Here is an 18,166-nt window from a genome sequence, read left to right as displayed (position 1 = left end):
CATAATTATTCCCAACATTTTTTCGGGTGAAATGAAGATTCCTGGCAATAAGACGGGCTGATGAAGGAATTACTCAAAAGCTGAGTGTTTAATTACATGACACAGATCAGATAATTAAATATGAGATCATTTGCAGAGCAGCAGCTGTAGCAGATTTGTTGCACAGTGAGTTGCTGTATTTTATGTCTACATCTGGCGGCGCACCACCACAATGAGAGTCGGCACAATAATAAGTTAATCCCACCACAGGAGAGGAAGGAGTTTTGCTGCAATTAAGTGAAAAAAATAGATGCATTTATTAGAACCAGCTTCCCAAATTGGCCTGAACAGTTGGGAAAATTGAGCAATTCCAAGTTGGAACACATTTTCCAGGGTGAAAGCAACAACAACACACTTTTAACCCTTCACAGGGTGAAAACGTTCAAGTGAATGCAGAGTCGTTAGTAATGCTCTCACACTTTTTTTGTATTTAAACAAATTAAAACCGACTGGTGTCATTTTGCTGGACTTCATGTGACCTTTCAACTGAACCAGAGAGAAGATAAAGACACCGTCAGAAGATGCAAATTAAAGAAGAAGAAAAAGAGAAAAAACATTTAAGAATGGCAATAAATTCCAAGAAAACAAGTAAAATGTCCCTAATTTCCCTATTTTCTTGCTAAATATTTTCCTATAATTGTTTCTCAACAGGTCAGCCTCCTTTATTGAACCTGATCCTCTTACAGAGGACACACAGAAATACTGAATAAGTCGACAGTTTTACTTGTACAAACTACAGTGAGGGTTTTTAAACACTGCATCACTCGAAAAGGCGTCACTCAGGTGGTCTTGTCCACTAACGTGGGTTAAGGCGACCTCTTCCAAGGAAAATAAGTAAATCCCACCAGCGTTCACGTCCATATATGAGGAGTTTTACAATAGAAGTACTGAGTTGATCATTATTTACAGTGATCTGAAAAAAAACAAAACAACTTTCAACCCAAGCAGCGATGATTTTAACAGGCGTGGCTGCAGCCCTTCCTGGAGAATGCATTGTGGTGTGTGTGAGTGTGTGTGTGTTTGCGGGACATCACACACTCAAAGGCAGCACCTTGGTGCCTCCAGGTCCCTCCTGCATCTCCCTCCCTCTCTGCTGCATGCTCTATCAGATCAGAGAGACCTGCCGGCCCTCCCCACGCCGCAATGCAAATGAGCAGGAATGTGCTGATAAAAGGGCAGATCCCAGAGATGAGAGGGCAGAGGGAGGACAGAGGCAGCCAAATGCCACAGGGAGGAGGAGGGGGGGGCGGCCGGGGAGGCAGTGTTGGTAGTAGCGGGAGATCATAGCCCTTGCTCCCCCTCAGCGGCGTTTGATACAGGGCCTTTGTCGCTCTTTCAGCGGCGCTTTGTTGGGTGGTGTAATCCCCGTCGGATTACAAAGGGCTTCCCTTTTCATATGGGGCTCACCCAGCAGGCAGGTGGCTGCGGCTCTGTGGAGCTGTCAGGGGGAGGGAACCTCTTTTCCAGGGGAGGGGACCCCAGTTCCTCTTACCTTCACAGGGGCTTTTTGCTGGGAGGCCAGTCAGGAGCAGGTCAGCGTGGGGGCAAACCCGACGAGGGACTCAACTCGCCCTGACCCTGCGGTTTCCCCTGGAGAGAGGCGGCAGGAAAGGAGACCACATCTGTCACCATCAGACCGATACAGAACGCCAGGATCACATCTCCGCACCACAGTCCTTCAAACTCTGATACAAGCGTCAACGATCTATCAGACAAGTGATCAGAACTAATAATGAAGAGCTGATAATCGTCACAGAAACCATGAAAAATGAAGTCAGTGCAGCTTATGAATATTTCTATAAAGTGTAAATATTATTAAAGCCTGATATTTTGGCTTTAAGCTTCTCGTGTATTAACATGAACAGTAGTGTGTTGGAAACGCACCTCTGACTGTGAGTTAGTGTGAAAGGTCAACGGACTGATGCTGTTATTTAGAATCTATGATAAAATATGAAGGACTGGGACCACACAGCTCTCGCCGTGCACTTTGCATTTTGCTCACACATTTTATAAGAAACATGAAACACACACTTGTGACTTGTTTTAATATTTTTGGGACGTTAAAAATTCTTGGATGAAGACTGACCTTAGAAATGATGCCAAAGGTTGAGTTTCCCGCTTCCAATTTTTTTTTCCCTGAAAAGCCCTCTGAAGGGCTAAAGATTGGAGAAAACACACTGTGAAGATGAAATAAAGGACATTTGTCAAGATAAGTGCCAAATACAATCACCAACAGTTATAGTAAAACAGATAGATCTCAATTAAAGACAGCATGATGCAATTTGACATGTTTTTCACGTCTATTTTTTTAATTAACATTTTTGGTAAAGTTTTGTTATTATTTCCATTTATTTCTGACAGTGTCTTTAATGTTGTTCATATCAGTTTTCTCTGGTTCAATTAGGTTAAAAAAAAAAACATAAGCCCACATGCATCCTGAGAGTTCTGAGTACAATATATAAATATACAAAAGTCTATATTTAATTAAACAATTAAAAAACAGAAATCCATGTTCACTGTCTTGATGAAAAATCAGTGCATTTGGACATTATTCTGTTTAATGAGGGTAAAAAATTTTAACATCAGTCCAGCAGAGTGGGATCGATATCCGGTGAATTCAGTCGATGTGAGCAGAGTCTGATCGAGCCTGGCTCACTTGATGGCTTCGCTTGTAGTCTTTCAGTAAAACAGGATCAATAAAGCCATGTTGAGCTCCACCACTGCTCCTGCCTCCTCTCTCTCTCTCTCTCTCTCTCTGTGTGTGTGTGTGTGTGTGTGTGTGTGTGTGTGTGTGTGTGTGTGTGTGTGCCCAGTCCAGTTCAGTCCATCCCATTGCCATTCAGCCTTTACTGGTAATCTAAACCACCCATCCATGACCTGTCAGATATGGTGAGGGACCAATTTAGAGATGCTGCATTCACGTTGTCAGAAAGATCCTAATTAGTTTTTCAGCTTCAATCAAAGAAGCATCAAAGTGGTAAATTCACACAGAGAGAGGGAGAATTTCTGATATCCCGCCTGACAAGATGTGCAGCTCACTCTGAAGATTATTTTCAATCATTTAAAAATGGAGGGTTTATGCATTTCTGGTAAAATGCCAACAGCTATTCATATTGTTATCTTTGACAGGAGACAGTTTTATTGCAGTGGATTTCTATTATCCTGTGTTATTATTCATTGTGAAACATCGTTTTAATGCATGGAGGGATGACTGAATGAGCCCATTGTGGACATCCTCCAGGGACCAGAGGCTGAGACCGTCCAAATATCACACTCGTTTAAGACACAGTGGGCAAAAATAACCAAACTGAGAGGGTACAGGAACCTAAATAATTCAAATGCTGCCAATGAGAGGCAGAAAACTGGCAACAGCACACAAAACTATGACACCTTCACAAGGAAATGCAAAATAATCTCAACTCTTCCAAAAAGAGGCCTTGAAAGACCACAAGCAAACTAACAGCTCTAAAACAGTATAAAATGAAAGCAACGAGATGGAATATTAACACAATACTAAACTATGATAAGAGATGGAACTAGAACCAAAACACCATAAACACACACGAAAAGATGCAAAAATATCTATCTTTACATACAACATAAAACCAGAACACAGAATGTATACATTAAACCACCGAAGGATCTCAAGGAGACATTTAATTTGATAAATGCTAAATTTCTTTCAAGATTAAAAATGAATTTTATAGCTTACATGAGTCATAATCACCAAGTAATAATAGTAATAAGTATAATAAGTATTAATAATATAATAATAGTAAGTAATAGTAGTATAATAAGTAAGTCATAATAACAATAGCAACAATAGCAAGTAACAATAGTATAATCACCAATCAGCAAGTTTTTGACACTTCCGGATAGGCTTCATGTTTTCAGCCACACTCCGTCCACTTTATTCACAGTCTATGGTTATAATTCAGTTTTACAGGTGAGGATGGTACCTGAAGGCAGCATGTGGACAAAAACTGGATGCAAACATGTTTCAACATAATATTTCACAACGTTGCAATTACCTCGTTACAAAAGGTAAGTAATTTAAAGTAAAAACAGAATAAGTTATATAAATTCAGGCCTGGTTAAAATCACGAGTTTTTTCATTTGCGCGCGTAAAACGTGAGCACCTGAATGCATCATCGAGGGGAGATTTTGGAAAGACATAGATCTGCTTCAAATGAAATAAAACCGTCTAAAATGACGTTTTCTCTGTCAAATCAGAGTTAATTAATAAATAAACTTACCGAGACAACTTCTTACTTCCGTGGAATCCAGAAGTCGATTTAAAACTTTAATTAATTGAAGTCTGAGGGTAAGTGAAAAATGCTAACTCTAGAAATTAAGGTAACTGAGCACATGGTTGGGCTTTAAACGTTGCATATTTACACTTTTAGTAATTTTGTGCCCCCAAAAAGAATGTTTATCTCTATAATGAGTGGAATATCGTTGAATAACTTAATTTATAAATTGTTAATTAATAACATTTTGCTTAATTGATAAATTACGACTATACAGCATTAAAGGCAAGAGAGTGGAAATAACATTAAGCAGACTAGCATTCCTGTAACAAATATTAATTTAGGCAACAAGTCAAGTTGTTCGCAGTGATGTAATTTTTACACAGAGGATATTTAATTTAAACTTGACAAATGGGCTGAAGGGGTTTGTATGGTGGCCCGGAAGGGCCAATACGGCTAAACGCCCCAACTACACAAGCAAAAGCAACGAAACAACAACACAAACAAAGGTCACAAGTTCACAAACATCTGGCTTTTGCTGTTGTGTTGTAGCGTTTGCTGCTGGCCCTTCCGAGCCACCATACATGAGCTATTTATTGATTGTGTAGCACAAATAATTAATCCTTTATTTGCGCAAAGATCCGTTGATTGCGTGTCACATATCTGCAGTACCAGTGGAGTGGCTGCAATATGTCAGTCTGGCAGTAGGGCAGGTTAACACTTCCTTAATCTATTGATGCAAATGATTATGGTTAAAAAGAGCAGTTTTGTTTTTAGCTTTTTTATTTTCGTCCTGTTAGTTGTGCATAATAATTTCAGTGTAACAGTAGAGGCTTGGGCTCCAGGGCACCGAAAGCCCCCCAACTCCTCCACCTGGAGACTGAAGCACCCAAACAGCAATGTTGAACAAATGTACAGTTTGGGTTTGTTTTGCAGCTTTGTGTGGTTATTTAGCACGCAGACGTGGGATTGGCCACCTGTCCAGCCAGGGTGGAGCCTGCCTTCACCTGTATCCAGCGCTATGCCCGAGACCCTGCAGTGGATAAAGCAGTTCATGAATGCATAGTGTGCATATTGAGTCCCAGGGGTGTCCTCTGAGAATTGGGCCTCGGAGACTCTCTGCTTCTGCACACCTTAGTCTAATATTGATGTTACCAACAAGCTTCTGCAAAATCTCAATGACAAGCCCGTCGTTGCAATTTGTGTGTTTCAACTGGAACAAACCTGAGACATGCAGGATGCCGGGCCTCGAGGTGCGCCTGGTGCATTCGCTTCACCACAGCTGATAGTAATGATTGGCTCCTTATAAGTAACCTGGTTAAAGAAATAAGGATATGAACAAAAACAAAGCCCCACACAGCAGGTGTGGCTGTAAGTTGGCTGAGATTCACTTCTGGTTTTCTTCTGCTGAGCGGCGCTCGTGTTGGCCACCTCGCCCCCTCACTGCTAAACCTGACTGCGGCGCTTCGAGCACACCGAGGTGGTTTTCTCATGTCAGCCGAGCCGTCGTCAGGCTGCAGAGGAAGTGTGTGCAGCTGCTCCACCCCGCTCGCTGCAAATAGAGATGCATGCACGGAAGTGAAGTGTCATTACAGGAGGACACAGGTGGTTCGATGGCTTCCCAGTTGATCTTCTGACTATGTTACTGCGGGGTTTTCGTGTTCCAGACTTGTCTTTCTGCCATGGAAGTGTAAACAGTGAGACAGACGCCAAAGTTTGAAAAAATAGTCCAGATAAGTCATCGAACTTCAGGTGGAACTGCTGAAAACCAGAAATGGGGTCAATCCCGGGCGACATCAGGAGACTTTTGGAAGGTAAAATATTAATTCTCCTCTGCTGACACAGCTTATTGCACAGTTCATTTATTCTTATATTGTCTGTATTGTCTTCATATTTCCATGTCGTGTCACTGAAAACGGTGTAAAGAGACTCGTATCTGTCAACAGAATGGAAGTTAGAAAGTGTTACAGTCATAATTACACCAAAACAGCTTCCCACAAGAAATGTGTCTCGTCAGATTACCAGAGGAAACCGTGGAAACCACACAGCTCCTCATTTCTCTCCTTTACTTCCACACACGATAATCTGCCAGCAGCAGAGCGATAACCTGCCACTTGCTGCATTTGCATGCGCTTCCAGGACGATGAACGCCGCTTTGCATGCGTGGCTTCGTCTGTGCGACGAGACAGAGGCTGCGTAAAGAAATTAAACCAGATAAGCGATCTGGCCTGTTTTGACTCTGCTATCAGGAAGACGTGACCCGCTCTTCTGTCTGTGACGGCAGCACCACTTGAAGTCTGATTAGCTGTTCAGATAAGTGTGCCAGGGACGGACGATGTCCAACACAGCTGTCTTTTCTACTGGTTTGACTGCAGAATGCCTTTCTGAGGTCAAAACTGGAAAAGAGCTGAAGTTATACTGACACAGTTCAATGGTACATTATGAGAAACGAACTGGACGGAGGCTGCGGTTCCTGGGAGGCCATGTTTCACATTTTAGGACAGTCAATTGTTTTTCCATCTTACTGAATAGATTTTCGGCTCTTTGAATTTGATCTCTTGTGTTTTTACATTCAGGTCTCCTCTTCAGCTTGTGACCCAAAAAACTCACAGTTTTCCAAACTCTCTGTCCTCCTCAGACTGTGAGTTGTTTGTATCCGACATCCTTCAGGATGAAAACCTGAGTGAAGACGTCGAGGAGACCCGGCAGGTGTTGCTGAATAACTTCAGGGTCGTGTACAGCAGGTAGGATTTCAGCTCCGCTGCTGGAGTGTTGCCGTCTAACTTCACCATTATCCATGTTTTCTCAGATTAAATATCTTTAATCGTTGCTGCGATTGCCTTAAACACAGTTTTCAAAGGAGCTCATTTCCTCTAAGCGTGTCACCTTCAGGATCCACAGCCGGAGCCACGCTGCTCTTATTTTTTATGTTACAAGTTTTCCAAAGCTCTCATTAAGTGATCTGCTGCTGATTGGGATCATTTGATTAGAATGTGTTGCAATTTCCAAGCGTGAGCTGAGAAAAGCGAAGGTGTCTCAGAAAGCGTGGTCGTTACTCCAGACGCTGTTTCCTGTGCTGCGCGTTGAGAGAAGCAGAATTACTTCCTGCTCAGAGAAGCTCCAAAGCCACAGATTTCTGAAGTCATCTGTGCAGGAAGCAATAACAGAATTTGAGAAGTGAGCCGTGAAACTGAGAAAGACCATGGAAAAGGTTGTAATTCATGGAAGCTATGTTGACTGTGCTTTTATTTTGGTTTTTGCAGGAACCCTCAAGAGTTCCCGTCAAAATGTAAGTGAGCTGTGTGAATTATTTGTGTCTTGGTGTATAATCCTAACCGGACAGAGTTTTAGTAGAATCCGTGAAAATGGCGTGGGTTAAGGTTGAGTGAAGGGAGGAAGATGCTCTATGATCAGACGCTGACTGAAACGTAGTGAATCGACTATCAGAGGATCAGCTCCAACGCCCTTAAACAGTTGGTCGGATGAAAGAAAGACGAATGCTCTGACATTCTTGATATTTATTACAGGCCGGTAATGAGAACTTTTTCAAGAAGCAGAGATCTCACATTTATCAATACTGAAACCTGAAAATAAAATCCACCAAACAGCTGAAGAACAGTTTGAAGGCACGGAGGATAAAGCAGGGGGCTGTTCTATTATCCTGAAGGCCCATATGTTAAAGGAAGTGTTAAAGCTGCGGACATAAAGGCCGGCCGTTTTAACAGACTGATTACTGAAAGACTTTTGTTCTTTCTGCAAATGTTTTTATTGTAATTTGTCCAAAGCTGAAGCCTGTCAGACGTTATAGTAGAGACCTTACTTCTGTTTCCATCAACACAAGCCTTCTTTCAACCAATCTATTCATATTCATTCTGCCAAGATTTTATTTTAGATTTACAAAGTGTACAGTTACATATCCAACTCTTTCACCTTTTGAATGTGAAAGTCTTTCTCTGGTTTTGCTGAAAAACCCAACCCTCATTCTGCCCCTTTAAAAATGAGAGCATTGACACAGAAAAGAGGAAAAAAGTTAAAGTTAAATGTGCAGAAATCATTTCCCCTCAGGAGATCAGTAAAGTATTGAAAGGCCCTGTCTGGACTCGAACCGCTGATTTCTCCCTGTGAGGTGACAGTGCTTCCCACTCCGGGTCTGTCGTCTCGCTGACTGTCTCTGTTTCCCCCTCAGTCGACGACGACGGCTCTGACGACAACCGCAGCTCCAGCCTGGGCCGCTCGGCGCCGTCGGACGACGCCTCGCTGGCCTCGGACTACCAGGACGACGGCGGTCCCGAGTGTGAGTGAACGGCTCAGAAGCGCCGGGTCAGAGACGAGCGTTCCACTGCACTGCCGGCTTTCTGTGCTCAAACAGTAAACGAGAGAACGAGACAGGAAATGTGTTTGTGAGCTGTAGACACGAGGCCAGGACAAACCGCCGCACAGCGGGGGGGGATCTCAGCCGAACGGCCGCACGGCAGGAGGGCGGCGGTGAGAACCTCGCCGCAGGAGGCACCGGCGCTCCGTTTTGTCCCACCCCGCGTCGTCTCTGGCGCCCTTAATTTGAAAAGCAGATGAGAGCTTCCCCTCCTCCTCTCCAGGTAGACTCACTGAGACCTGAATGGTGACCTAGAGCTCCCTCCAGTGGCGGAGCCTTTGTTCCTCCGCTGGCCCCCAGAGCGGGTGGAGCGGTTGGGGTGTGTGTGTGTGTGTGTGTGTGTGTGTGTGTGTGTGTGTGTGTGTGTGTGTGTGTGTGTGTGTGTGTGGAGGCAGCCCACACAGGGAGGAGGCTCTGTAGCTGCAGGCTAATGCAGTGATTGATCGACGCCGATCCCCTCTATTCTTTCACAACCGGGTTTGAAATACAACACTGTACCTGAGGGGCCATGTGTGTTCCATCCCTCTCTGCCTTTATCAATCTCTCCTTCTATCTTCCCTCCCTCCCTCCTTCCCTCCGTCCCTCTCAGCTCTCTGACTCTCTGCGCCGGCTAATAGTCCTTGACGTGACGTGCCGCAGGTGGGCTGTATTGACCCGGCCGCCTCAGGACGGCGTCCCGGCAGCTCTCTGACGGTAGAACCCAGACGTTTGTGGAATTTTCGGACTGGAGGAAGAAACGTTCCTTCACTGCTTGTTAAAGCCAGCCGGACGCAGCGAAGCCAAAGGCCCCCGTTATTCTAGAACCGGTTTGATTTTCCCCCAGTTTCACAAACAAACCCCGGCAGATGGCGCGGAGATCAGCCGCCGTAACACAATCATCATTCTTCTCTTTTTAGCAAATCGCTCATTTCAAAATAAACACGAGGAGCTTTCCTTTTGGAGAAACAAACAGAAATCAAACCGTAAAACACTTAAAAAAAAATTCCCTTCAGGCTGTAATGGTTGCCTCACTGCAAACGGCGCCGTCTGTTAAAGCGTTGGAGCTGGAACGCCGTGTCATGGCGTTGTCTGTGTTAAACCTCCCCCCCCCAGCATTTTACTTTGAATATGGAGAATTAATACCCCCGCACGCTTAATAACTGCACGTTCTACCGTGTGATCGATAATCATAACATTCGACTTTGTGAGGAAGAATGTGCGGCGCGGTTTATTGCCGCCGTGCCGGCGCAGCGAATGGCCTGTGTCCTCAGCGAGGGGGGCACCCGGAGTTCAGAGTTCATCCTCTGTTCACCGGCGGCTGAGAGATGTGGCTGGGCTCGCTCTCCGCCGCTGGGCGGGCCGCTGCCAGGCGGGAGGGAGCGTGGAATAATGGCCGGGCCGCTTAATGAAGTCGGACACATTTCAGGACGAACCGCAGCCACAGTTTGGGTTTTATTTAAATTTCCTTTTCATCCTTTTAATCAGCAGAATGCCTTTGTTTTGAGAATGGATGATAATTCTGTGATTCAGAGAGTGGTGTGTGCCGCGTAAGGTAGAAAATTGAGTTTTTCTTTTTCCTCTTTTGAGTTTAATTGTACGCTTTCATTTGCGCTTACTGTACACAATGGAGACTTTGTGGCGGCGAGGATGTATTATGTGTGGTAATCGACTGGCTGCCTTCGCCGCCCCGCATTCGCTCCCTAACCAGAGAGTGAGTGAGTGTGAAGTCGATGGCTGCCTTTACGCGCAGGAGGAGCCTGCGCCGTTTGATTAGATGCGCCGGCCTGTTGTCTTCAGCCAGCCGGGTGACACCAGATTTGTAACTGCTGACAGGAACAGATGGAGCCTCCATTGTGAGCCCGGGCGTCTGCATGGTAATGTGAACTGAGTTTCACCCGCCGACCGCACCGGTGACCTGACCACGCCTGCAGCATCGCCCCCCCTTCCCCCCCGCCGCCGCCACCACCGTCCTCTCACCCCCCCGTCACGCGCTCGCTGCCATTCCACTGCATCGTGCACACAAACAAACGCACGGGCGCGGCGTTTCTCCCTGGGAGATGCGGCGCCGCGGCCCCGTCCTGCTGTTCGCGGGTCAAGTTTACCGAGTGGAAACGGCCTGTTTGTTTTTGCGTGATTGCAGAGCGGCGCCGGGCGCTCGGGGATGTTTGCAGGGAAGCTGCAGGAGAGACGGAGAAGATGTGTTTCGCTCCTGTATTTACAGTCATCAGATACAGAAGAACCTCAGTTTTCACCTGTTCAAACCTTCTTTCATTACAGCCGACAAATTTAAACCCAGAGCTGCAACAAACAGCTGATCAGACATTAAATCCTGACCCTGTGTTTTACATTTAAATGTGAAACTTGACAGTTTTTAATTTATTTTCTTTGGGATTTTTCTTTCTTTAATGCATCATGACACATTTCAGGTTTCATCTCAGGGCTCGAAAAACACTTGTTCATCATTTATTGACTTCTCAAAGGTCAAACAGAACATTAAAGCATTGAACAGACATATTTTATTAATTCCTTTGGGAAATTCCTGACATGTTGGATCAGAAGTCGCATCCTTAATTCTTTAACTTAATGAGTGACAATTGAGACAATTTGGGACTTTTAAACTATAAAAAAAACATTTATTTTTCCCTTTCATATTTCACTTGAAATAAAATAAAAATCCAACCTTCTGCAGTCTGAAAGGAAACGTTGGGAAATGCTTGAGGAGGAGAGGCGAGGCGGTCGCCGTCAGACGCCACATCGCCGCCTTTTCCACTCCGATCGGGTTAAAACCAGACGACGATTTCATTTTAGTGTTTAATTCTGCAGGTTAACACATTAGATTATCAGTTATGTAACGGGGTGGAGATAAGCTTCACGGCCGTCTTTGAGTTTGTCGCTGATAAAAACAATTGTCTTCTTTCTTTTTTGTTAAATTCTTTAAAGAGTGTCTGGCAGCTTTATGTTTTCTTACTAATTTTAGGGGAAATATTAGAGTAGTTGCCCTATAAGGGTTATTTTTTTCGTCTTTTTTTAATAACACGAATGTAGTGGTGTTTTCAGTCATCCAGTGATGCACGTCAATAATGCACTGAAAACAGCTGCATCTTTTTTTTTTTTTTATCAGACAGCCAATGTGTAGAATTATAGTCCCTCTATTATCAGTTTGGAACTAGAAATGGTGATATTTGTGTGATTTTTGTCATTTCTGAGCCACTTTGCGACAGACTTGGTTGTACCGTTGTCATTCGATGGAGGATCGTGACCTGGTTGATCATTTGATGGAAGTTTCAGGTGTGTCCTCCTGTAAATGAAGCGACTCGGCCCTGGACCCCGATTTTCCCGAAGCGATTCCCCAGTGCGGCGGGATGAACAGTGTGACGCTCCGTCTCGCTGTTGCCTGTTTCTCATTTGAATATGAGCGGCCACAGTCACAGCAGTATGACACGCCGCTGCTCAATAGAATATTAAATCTGAGTTCTGAGCGTCAGTGAGGGTCAAACCCGGGTCTCCTGGCTGGAACAGGAGACAGACCCCAGCTGATGGATGGACGCTCCATCAGCGATCCTTAATGCAGCGCCTGGGTTTGAAGCAGAATCAACTCTGGGAAAATGGGGAAGTTTGCGGATCAACCGGTGAAACGTTTGCGTGTGGTTCTCCGGATCGTGATTCTCCGGGTTCTCCGTCCCTGAACCTTGGACTGGGTGTTAGTTGTGGGGTTGACGAGAGCTGAGATGAAACCACAGGTTTGAGGCGGACTCAAGAAGTTATGTTCGGCGTCGGCGTGAGGACAGCGGTCTGAGGCGAACCGCAGAGCCTGGACAGTGTTTTGGGTCTGCAGATTCGCCCGTCTGCGCCCACCGGCTGAACTTTTGACCTCCGACCTCTCTGCCGGCCAGCCCGCGACCCGTCTGCTCTGCGTCGACAGAGCGGCGGAGCGACCCTCCCCGCCGCCGGCCGTCCGCCGCTCCGGTCGGCGTCTACCGCAGCGGCTCGTCGGAGTATCCGCCCGGAGAGTCGTTTTTCACGCCGCTCATCGGCGTATGGATTTTGTGACATTTGGATAGCGGCTGCTCGTTTGCGAGGAAGCGAGGAATATGTTAATGACCTCCACTCTCCCTCGTTCTCCTTCGCTCTCCTCTCCTCCCTTCACTGGCTGCCTGTGTGCTTCTCCAGAAACACACACACACACACACACAGAGCGAGGCAGGAGCGGGCTCTGCGCGTCGCTGCGACTGCTCGCCATCAGGGTTCAAAAGTTCACGCCGTTCCCCCGGGGCTACTGTGCTGCTGCAGATGCTGATAGTCTTTTCTTTCTCCCTCTCTCCTGGCTGCCTTTCTTCCCCTCTCTCCCTCGCTGTTTACACTATTAATCTTGTACACTCTCTCTCACACACTCACTCATGCTGCCTGGCAAGAAGAGAGCGGCTTGAAGGGGGGATTTGGACGTATTTAACCGAAGGGCATCCATCACTCTCATCCGGGGCTCGGCCCCCGCCGATCGCCACACACTGCCGTAGTTTTTTTTTTTTTTTTTTTGCATCCTCGCGGTCTGTAAGCCCCGCGATGCAGCTCTGCCCCTCATTTGCTTTGTTTTATTGTTGCGCCGCATATAATTACATCCCCGCGTTGCCTCTGGTGCGGCGCGGCGCCCAAACCCGGGGAAAAACAGGCGAAGGTAAATGTGCGGCAGTCCATCTGTAAAGAGGCACGTCGGCAGAATGCAGAGTGGGGAGCCGGGGCAGGGTGGCTCCTAATCTCCCCCAGAGCTGTCAATGTCACAGACAAATAGCAAAACTATCAGATGCGGCGGGTTCACCCAGAGGTTAGCGTTCCCAGGTACCTCCTGCACTCACTCCCTCTCTCTCTCCCCCTGCCTTGCAAATGAGAATTTGATTTTGCCCTCCGCTGGAATCCATTTCTGGAGATGAATGAAGTTTCGATGCCGAGCCCAGGTGGCCCCGCTGATTTCTTAGGGAAATGGATGGAGATGGGAGAGACGTGTCGGCCCGTGCACCGACAGCGACACGGCAGCGCCCGGCCCCGCCGGGACTCCTGCCTTTAATTGTTGCCGTAACGCGGCTCCTGGAGGTCATTAACTCGCCCTTGCGGCGGCGTGGAGGATGCTGGGCAGGAGTCGCCCGCTGCCGCTAGCCGGCGTTTTTACTGGAAGGACGCTTATTTTTACCACTGATTTATAGGCGCCTTTAGTGGAAGTCAGGGACCGCTTTTATTGTGAAGGGATCGAAAACATTAGCTTTATTTAAAAAAAAAAAAAAAACAAACAAAAAAAACAAGAAGAAGAATAAAGCACTTAGATAATTAACTTCAAAATATAAATTCCCCGCAGCGCCGATCACAATTAAAGTGAGTGAAATGTCAGGCTTAAATAAACACAATTGAATTATTTATTTTCAGATGTACTATTTGGCCTCATTTAATGGCCTCGGTGATTGTAATCTTGTAATCTGTTGTGCGGACATAATTTTAAAATATTGCCCCTGTTCTTGCTGTTTTATAGGACGTCTATTTTTCATTAATGCGCTCAGAAACGGGAAAAAAACCCTCTTTTGAATGAACTCCTGCCACAGCCGCTTTTGATTTACTGTTTTGAATGAAGCAACACAAAACACACGTTTTCCAGATTATTCATTAATCTGCATTTATTTAACAAAACAAAGTCAGTGGAGTCAAATCACTGCTTTTGAAAAGTTTGTATAGAAATGTGAATAAATTGATCCAAAGGATTTTTTCATAATTACCTTCACTGTCAGTAGAATTAATCTGATAAAACTCTTCTGCCTTTACAGCAGTTCTGTGATTTATAATTATTGAAATAATCACTTAATGGTGACTTTTCTGAAACTAAACAGGAAGTGAAAACAGAGGAGCAATAATGTAATTTACTCTAAAAGTGTAATATCTAAGTTTATTTTTTTATATTGGGTAAATGATACATTGAAAACTGTCAGCCCTCTTTATAAAAAACAAAAGCTAATTCATCCATACTGACAATAAAATACAGCGTGTTTAAAGTCATATGAATGAAAAAGTAAAGTTAATTATCACGATGAAAATTCACCTGTTTCCGTGAGCGTTTTCACCTCGTCTTCACTTCAAAAGAAGTATAATTTTAATAGCATCTGTTGCTAATGCACCTAATGGGGAATAAATAAATAATGATAATAATAAAAAGGCAGTTTGATGTAATTATTGGTATATTAGGTACCAGGATGGTAAACTCAGAGGCGTTTTGTGAGGAAGGGTCTGGGGTCTGAATCACTGCTCAGCCTTCACTCTGCAGGGCCGCGCTCCTTCCTTAAAATTACATTTAAAGCATTTAAGTGGAAATAACAGGAACGTCTTAAAGCCGCAATAACTGTACATTCAGAGGGCAAATGTGTTGATTTTCTCGCTGAGTGTTTTTCCCTCCAGGCCCCGTCGTAGACGGCGTTATTCCCCATCTTTATGGCAGACATGCGGGCTCCTCTGTGGGCCCCAACGCCGCCATTGTTGGTATTTATATTCTTACCACTGTTTTTTTTTTTTTTTTTTCCTCCTTCTTTCTGTCTCTTGTCAGTGAAGCAGCTGAGAACCATCCCCAGCGATTAGAGGATCATTGTATCTGCAGTTAAGCATTTGAATAGTGGTAGTAAATCTGGAAAAGGGAAATTCAGGGTCGCTGTAGACGCTGCTTATGGCTGCCCAGGGGGAAGCCCGTGTCACACAGTAAATTTAGCCCCTTAGTGTCTTTACAGTGGCCGGCCTGCCATGTTTAAATGTTGGAATCCGGCGAAATGGAGACCAGAACGGCTTCACATCTATTCCTCTGTGGAAGCCCTGAGAGAGCGAGTCGGTCGGTCACCTGGAAGAGGAGAAACACCAGCCGTGGATCAGGATGACAGATTCAGCACGATTACGTCTCTGTACTTTTTATTTCTTTGTTCTCCTTCACTTTCACTCCATTGTCAGATTGTTGTTTAATCCGGTTGGCGTCGCCCGATCAAAAAAAAAAAAAACCCAAACGGACCCTGATGGTTCCTGCATAAATTCCCGCTGCCATTAAGCGTTATTAGGCGGCGCTGCAGCCTGATATAATGCACTGCATGTTGTCTCTGGTTCGAACACATGCATTAGGACGCTCTAAACATGGTTTATGTATCGATGACTGGAGTCCTAATCTAATCAGGGGGAGGGAGGAGGGCCGGGGCGACATTGTGCCCTTAACCTCAGAGCCGCTCAGTCTCTGTGCGCCCCCCCGACGGCCGCCGCGCTGGAGGGACGCGCAGCCAAGGCCTCCTACTGTAATGAGGAAAAATGTATCAATTTGGCCTGGCCTGTGCGCAGATTGAGCGCCGGGCGGGTGAAGGTGCACCCGGCGAGTCCTTTTTCCTAATCAAGGGCGGTATGGAAGAGGATTGCGGTCTGGGGCTGGCAGAATCAGCAGCATTCCTCCCCGCCGCCCCCTCTGGGCCTGGGGAGCCTCTGCCTTCTGTTTCACCTCATCAGCAGGGTTCAGCCGGGGGTCAGGTCCTGCCCCCCCGACGCTGCATTCAAGGCAATACCTCTGCTGCTGTGAAAGGGCCGGGCCGAGGAGAGAGAGAGCATACGATAACTTTCACGTCTGTGTTTCTACCTGTGCTTTCAGGAGGGGGGGGTGGCGAGGGGGGGGTCACCTCTGCTCGGCTCTATTGATCCCACTCCCAGTGTTAATGGAGGCTCTGCTTTGTGCTGAAGGAGTAAATACGCACGGCTCCCTCCGCATTTCTGCACGTCACAGTGAAAACCTGATGCTCGATGGTGTTTTTGTTCCGTTGCGAGACGTCGGAGCGGTAAACGATGGAGCTACGGATGATCGCCGTCCGACTCGGTGTGCAGCTGTTCAGTAAAGCAGGAAGAGAAAACTGTGGTTTTAAAGACTTCTGTCACCCAAAAGAAATGCATATATATTCAAAACAGAAGCGTAATTCTGTAAATATTAGCGAATATATCACCATCTGCAGTAATAAAGCACAGAAAAGACGAACTACAGATTTACTCTGCAGTCTCACATTTTAAAGCAGCTTAAATCTATTTCTCTTGTTTCAATAAGTACCTTTTCTAAACAACTTTCTGACAGTTTATAAGTCAAAGAACGAGGATGTAGCTGTGGGAATGAATTATAAATAAATCCATAATGATAGTTGTTGTTAAAGGCTATAAAGCAGCGTTGGTTCTATACAGCAGAAAATAAATGCGCCGCAGCCCTCCGACTAAAACTTCCAACTTCAAAGGTCTTGTTTAAATTTTGTACATATTTATTTAGGACAAATAATTGATCGATAATTATTGTTGAGTTGCGTTCGTACATTTTAGCTGCATCTCTGAAGAGACGATCACATTCAGAAGTTAAAATAATTCCCAGGAAGCTGCAGAAAGGAAAAACTATAATTAAGAAGTGCAGACTTATAAAGACAAGCTCAACAACGTGGTTGGATCTGCTAACTCTGACACTGGAAATGGCATTTTTTAACAATTATAGTTGTTACAATGCTTCCAAATTGACGATCAAACATCAGCAAGCATCACAGTTAAAAAAAAAAAAACCCTGAAGTTATGAATGTCAGTGTTAACCATCCAGTTTCACAGACTAGAGAAGTGATCTGTTATCATGAAATGGACTTAAAAAAAAAGACCCATGTATGATGGGATTATTTCAGCGCAGCCTTACAGACAGTCGCAGCCAAACCGTCGTTAGCGAGACGCAGCAGTGCAGATGTGTAATGTAACATCAAGAGCAGCGGCGCCACATGGAAACCTCCTATATGTCAACTGCGGCCCTAAAAACGTCACTTTAAATGTACTTTCTGGACATTTTATAGACCAAATGAACAATCAGCAGCAGAAGCATTACTGAAATGTTAATTAAAAGGAATAATACTTGGTAGTTACTCTCCTGGAGAGAATAAAACCTCAAAGATCATCACAAACAAGGCTGCAGAAATTAAAATAATCCCTAAAAAAAGAACAAAAAACAACCTCACAAACACTATAGTGTGGAATAAAGAGCTTGAATCTGTCAACTTTGGTACCAGAAATGACATTTTAAAAGTGTTTGGTTAGTTTTTACATTTTAAAGATTAATCTGCATCATGAAAGGAAAAAAAGAACATATGAAGTTATACACAAAAAAAGGTAAAATACTCAGCTTTGCAAAAACAGAATCTCAGTCGCCTAATTAAAATACATTTTTCACTGTTTACAATAATTGTATTGGTTGTATATTTAATCTTTGATGACTAATTAATGAATTAATGCAACTCTTAAAAGTCTCAAGGTGCCATAACACACTGACACTGCACTTTTCATAATTTTCTGTCCATATATGAATTAAATAACTGATGTGTTCTCAGTGAATAAGAACAACTGAATCAGAAAAGATAAAAAAATTTAAATAAAAATTATGACAGCAAAATTAAATTGATCCCAGTTTACAGTTCAAACATCCCAGAAACAGCTGGAATCCGTCACCTTTAGCACCATGAAAAACATT

The 18,166-nt window shown here is 44.8% G+C and overlaps 1 protein-coding gene across 1 annotated transcript in view; it reads left to right on the top strand.

Moving 5' to 3' along the window:
- Positions 1-5,889: 5,889 nt before the first annotated feature.
- skap1 (src kinase associated phosphoprotein 1) overlaps positions 5,890-18,166 on the top strand; it is a 35,552-nt gene continuing 23,275 nt past the window's right edge. The window contains exons 1-4 of the mRNA XM_030098848.1: positions 5,890-6,103; positions 6,928-7,033; positions 7,553-7,578; positions 8,476-8,583. Coding sequence (XP_029954708.1) covers positions 6,064-6,103; positions 6,928-7,033; positions 7,553-7,578; positions 8,476-8,583 — 280 coding nt within the window. The 5' untranslated portion in view covers positions 5,890-6,063. The remainder of the gene's footprint in view (positions 6,104-6,927; positions 7,034-7,552; positions 7,579-8,475; positions 8,584-18,166) is intronic.

The sequence above is a fragment of the Salarias fasciatus genome, chromosome 8, assembly GCF_902148845.1.
Source record: "Salarias fasciatus chromosome 8, fSalaFa1.1, whole genome shotgun sequence".
NCBI lineage: Eukaryota > Metazoa > Chordata > Actinopteri > Blenniiformes > Blenniidae > Salarias > Salarias fasciatus.
This window is presented reverse-complemented; position numbering and strand designations above follow the sequence as displayed.